Genomic DNA, 5737 nt, shown 5'->3' on the forward strand with positions numbered 1-5737 from the left:
AAAATTTTTATTATACAATCAGAGTGATAGCTATTGATTGAGTGTATATAGAACTTGATCAATTCAATCGATAGTGAGATCCGATTATCTCAGTCTGCCGCAACTCACCGGCTCACGTAAAGGAGCACGGCAGTGTCTCGCGCCATAAACCTGCGCTTGTTTTAGCGCCGAAACACTACCGTATACTCCAGATTATAGGAACACTACAAATTAGTTCATAGCTATAGCCGGTATTAGAAGCGAAAGGGTTAAAGAAAATTTAAGCAAAGGGAGATAATGGTACCTTGTTCAGTCGAGGATCTCTGAGGTGTCCGATACCCTTTACCATATTTATTGGTATCACATCTCCCGAAACCTCGTGGATATTCCTTTGTTGTACGTCCTTCACAGTAACATGCGAAGATAGAAGCGTCCGCGTCCATAATCCTCCGTAATTTGTGCTACTAATCGATATAAAAATACGCATAAAAAATTTACGCGTTTCTAAAGATTTATTTGTATTAATGTATTACATAATTCCATCAAATTGTATCAAATCGGTATTTAAGGAGATTCTAAAGACGTCTGTTTTACCGATTAAATAGAACTTTACATCCCACAGTGAACACAAAGTTACATATAACATACCTGTTAGTTGTAATTTCCCACTTAATAATATAACTGTAATATAATGCACATGTTATATTAACTTTGTGTTCACTGAAATATACACACAGACAATTTACGTGTCATTGACACATCACTATATATTACTACATCAATATCTCATGCATACATATACATAAATTTTCTTATATGTTTTAATTAGACATCTGAATCCAATTCTAAAAACACTATGTTATTTCTTTATGCAAACTAATAGTCTATGCGAACTAATAATGAACTATTAGTTCATAAGTACACCTTGGCAAAAAAAATTTGAGTTGAAAAATTAAAGTTGAATGGTTGCCACAACTAATAAGTGAAATAAGTTGTACAAACTTTATGAGAAGACTAACTTTATGAGAAGACTAACTTTATGAGAACGTTAACTATAGTATTTTAATTCTCTGAACACATATTCACTTAAATTATGGTTCTGAAATATTATAAATTTGAAATAACTTATGCATAATAATAAATAAACATTAATCAAGACTAAGACCTAAATTCTAATATATTAAAAATTTCTGAACAGACATTTCAATCTTTTTGTCAGGCCTTCAGTGTTTACAATATTAGATAAAACGCAATAAAATAAAAGAATCATGGTTTATTTCGAGCTTATAAATAGATAACTAAAAGTTAATAAATTTAAAAGTTAATAAATTAACGTGAGATACAATATAATGTGAAATTCAATATAAAATTTGAAGAAACAACATTAACATAAAATACAATAAAATTCAATATAAAATTCAAAAAAATAAACTGAAGGAGGTTTTGTAAGCCGAAGCGTTTATTTTTTTTTATTTTATATTGAATTTTATTGTATTTTATCTTAATGCTGTTTCTTCGAATTTTATATTGAATTTCATTGTATCTTATGCTAATTTATTAACTTTAAGTCTATTTATAAGCTCAAAATAAGCCACGATTTTGTTTAATTTGCATAGCAATCACATGAATCTTTTTACTCTAATTTAGCAATAAAATAAGTTTCTGTAACGATTGGATATACATAATTCTAAAATTATAGTTACGCTAACATAAATGATGGTCGTGATTCTTCATGTATTGTATTTATGCCGTAACAATATAATTTCTTTTTTCTCGTAATTTTGTTCATTGATGTTCATCTATAGAACTGTGTCTAGCAGTTGCAATTCATGATTCGTGTAAATGATAAAATCGGTTGAAAATATAAGTCAGTCGATAAGATAGTATGAGCACACATTCTGTCACTTATAAGAATTAATATAATAGATTATAAATTATAAAACCAATAGTGAATAAGTGATGTTACATTCACTGATTGTTCACATATAATCGTTTAATAAGACAAGTTTTCATAAATATATTTAAGTATATCTAATAAATTAAAAATTGTGTACATATGTATATCTCAAACGAGAAGTTGTAGCAAAGATGTTAATCCAATAATAAAAAACAGTAAGTCAAATTAATTTTAGAAGCAAATTGCGATCCGAGTCAAAAAAATTGAAACAGTCAGAAATTAGCGTTCAAATGCTATGCAATAGAGGCTAGACTTTTGTGACAGTTGGAAGTGGGGATGAGATTGGAAGGGGAATAGAGATAGGAATAGGAAAAAGTTTTACTGAACTAATTTTGTTTTTCGAAATTATTAAAAATAAATTTTTTACATTACTATTAAACATAAGATAGTTTGTAATTCTTTGCACGTAACTGATATCCTAAAATAAATATTATCATTAGATATTTCCGTATATTTTTTCGTTGTTTACTGAACTCGAATCTATTGCGTGCAATTGTACGTCCTTGGTGCAATAGTTTCCGGACGGCTACTGTTTTTACCTTGATTTTGAGTCACGAGATCATTCTGATCCGTTTATTTCCGCCAACTTCTATTTCGCAACAGAATCGACAAAATGATTATGTAAAATAACGTTGCTTTGTTCAATTTAATTTAGAAAATGCTAAAATGCAGAAAAATGTGTTATAATATTGTTATAAATGAAAACTTGTTCCAATATTAACTCTTGTTTTGTTATTAACAATAAATGACTAAAAATATTTAAAAAACCTATTAGAAATCGAGGCAATGTCAAGAGGATTGTGATAATTTATATGTGTGTGATCATTTATATGTGTCAATTTTTGTGCAGCTAAAGTTAATAATTTAATTTGATTCATTTGAAGAAATCTAACAAAACTCTAAAAATAAATCAAAATTTGTTAGCAGATTTCTTTAATTTAAGATTCTCACAATTTACACCTTTTCGGCTCTTTGGCTGACAAACAAACTTTCCAGCTAATCGCTGATTTTGATGATCTTTCTTTAAATACACGCACACAAATTTCCTTCCAGTTCTGAAAATATCTTCAGCGCCAAATCTGACGACCTTTTTTTTTAATAAGAAAAAATACTATATAAAAAGTAAATTTAACTATTTAAATAAATGGTACTGATAATCAGTGCCGTTTAAATAAACGATACTGATAATCGATCTCCGGCAGGACTCCAGCAGAATGCTGATCAAAAAGTAGCAACTATAAACTATAATTTTTTTTATACCAATGTTTAATCAATCATAATAATATTTCTTAATAACTAATTCAAGATACAAAGATTCTCAAAATATGGATTATGCCGATCGTAAATTTTCGTTGGAGAGCTACTTTTTGAAGGACGACGAGCACCTTGAATCGACGAACGACGACTGTCGCACAAAATAAGATTTGTATTCCGACGATCAAGGCCACAGAGAGACGAACTAGGCCAGGTGAAGGCCAGGGATAGGAAAAAGGGTGAGAGAACGAATCGTCGCCAGTGGCGGGAACACCCGACAAAAGCACGGTAAACGATTCTGCTATGTCACGACAAGTCTGGCTTCACCTGATATCGATCGCTGATTGTCGAAGCACTCCTATTTTCAGCACCACGTTATGATTTGTCTCGCGTGTCAGGTTACACGACGGTTCTTTTTGCTCGCGAACGATTGTTATCCTCTCTGTGCCCTAATGAAGGATCAGCGCATCCGCCCCTTCGCGTTATCCGTCGTCCACCGATTGCCCGTCGTGCGTCAACAGCTCGTGATGTCGACGGGCCGTAGGCCCTCCGACCGTTCGAAGCATCAACAGTCTTTGAGATCGCGAGTCAAAAGAAATTGCCTTCTGGTACTCACGATATAGACCTCTGCAGAATGAACATTTCGCTCTCCTTCTGTTGAATACGCAGCTGATCACCTCTCCCACCCGACAGGATCGGCGCGCGACTGCGCGTTCTTAGGTCGTAGATGTTGGCCACGTTGTGCGTCGCGCACGCGTCGCGAGGGTCTGCGTTCAACGACGACGCGATGTTAACCAATGTTAACGCGTTTAAAAGGGCATCACGACGTCCCAAATGACGAAGAATTAAAAGATACAATCACTTAAAGTGATTCCTTTTTTATTTACATTTTCCATGTTTGAAACTACATATTTATATACGAAGAGATTCCGACAAGAAAAAAATCACGGAATTTGAAATATCCATGCGTATATAATTACGTGAACGTCGCGACTTTTCGGATTCTGAGGATGTCAATGCATATAACATTTTTTTGGAAATTAATAAAATCAGAAATTTTATTTTATCTACTTACGTAAACAAATATATTATATGACCATTACCGAAAATCTCCAATAATGAAGGATCTAATAGAAAAATTATGTATTAATTGAATAAAATGTTGAAAAATATAAATTAAAATAAACATCGATAAACCTTCAGATTAACTATGCTTTTCCTTGACTTTTTTGGAATTTAATTTTTTAAATGTATTTTTCATCGCTGAAAACGAATCTGAAAGAATTTATTGACAGTCGGATATATTATTTAGATCGCCATCTTGAAAATTAAATGAAAATTGTGTTTTTTATCGATATTTTCTAAAATATTGATTGTATATACATACAATAAAAAATATCAAACGAAAAATGAAGCCCGTGATATTGTTTACAAAAAAAGGTCCTATATACGTAACTAACGTATAGTCCCAGACCAATCAGCAAAGAAATGTTTTGGAAATGTTTTTTAAACGTTCTTTTTTCATTGCAAAAACTGTTTAAAAACCATTAAAAAAATGTTTTAATTAATTAATGGGATAAATTCTTTTTTATTAATTAAAAAAAATGTTTTTTTTACAGTTATATAATGGTATAATATTATAAACATAATAAATAATGGCTCAATAATTTAAAAACAAGTTAAAAAAAGAGTTACAAACAGTTTTTAGCTCGTAGCCCTTTTCTTTTAACTCGTTCTTTTTACATTTAAAAACCATTTTTTAACGTTGTTTAATGTTAAAATTATTTAAACAAAATTAGAAAAAATAACAATGTAAGATCTTTTTTTAATTTATTTTTTTTTATCAACAGTGCTTAAATCTTACAAGGAGAGACTCACATATTTCATAGATTTTGATCAGCTTTTGCGTCTCAATCTCTCATATAGACTGCTTTTCCTTTTAGAAGACTCAAATTAACGCAGTTTAACACACTCGAACACAATTTGCCACATTTAAATAGAATGTGATATGTGCAGTGTATGTGCGTGCGTGCGTGTGTACTTAGATATTAAAAGATTTTAATCAAAGGTAGTAAAATAACAGAACAAAATGATAGGTACTGATATTATACATTTTAATATCGTTAAATTCGTCAAAATCACACTTGACACACTCTGATTCTCCTTTCTAGCAGAGGCGAAGTATGTCGATTGAGATTGAACAAAATTATAAATGGAAAGCGACGTGTGCCGATTTGTGTCAAGTGTGTCGACGGTGGCTTAAGGTTTGTTTTCTGTTCCTGCACGAGGATTGCATTAGAACTGAACTGAATTGAGCTAGCGCAATCGAGAACTGACGAGTGTAAGTGTGCAAGCAAGGAATATAAAACATTTTAATGCAAGATAAAAATGGTGTCCCATCCCAGCAAACGAGAATAGATTAAAATAGATTAAAATTTTTTTCTATTCGAATGCGTATTTTAAATAGCGAATACTTTTTTTTGGATTTAATTGGATTTAATTGGATTCAATTAGATCTAATTGGATGCAATTGGATTAAAAAATTGC

The 5737-nt window shown here is 31.2% G+C and overlaps 1 protein-coding gene across 4 annotated transcripts in view; it reads right to left on the reverse strand.

Annotated features, from left to right (window-relative positions):
• LOC108756646 (NADP-dependent malic enzyme-like) overlaps window positions 1-5126 on the reverse strand; it is a 19267-nt gene extending 14141 nt beyond the window's left edge. For 2 of the 4 annotated variants that reach the window (XM_018500639.1, XM_018500654.1), the window contains exons 1-3: window positions 5069-5126; window positions 3807-3957; window positions 284-440 (exon numbers count right to left, since the gene is read on the reverse strand). In XM_018500639.1, the coding sequence (XP_018356141.1) occupies window positions 284-440; window positions 3807-3832 (183 nt within the window). In that variant the 5' untranslated portion in view covers window positions 3833-3957; window positions 5069-5126. Of the gene's footprint in view, window positions 1-283; window positions 444-3806; window positions 3958-5068 lie in introns of all 4 variants that reach the window. The other 2 variants (XM_018500632.1, XM_018500646.1) reach the window with 1 other exon arrangement.
• Between the last annotated feature and the right edge of the window lie 611 nt (window positions 5127-5737).

The sequence above is a fragment of the Trachymyrmex septentrionalis genome, unplaced genomic scaffold (assembly GCF_001594115.1).
Source record: "Trachymyrmex septentrionalis isolate Tsep2-gDNA-1 unplaced genomic scaffold, Tsep1.0 scaffold101, whole genome shotgun sequence".
Classification (NCBI taxonomy): domain Eukaryota; kingdom Metazoa; phylum Arthropoda; class Insecta; order Hymenoptera; family Formicidae; genus Trachymyrmex; species Trachymyrmex septentrionalis.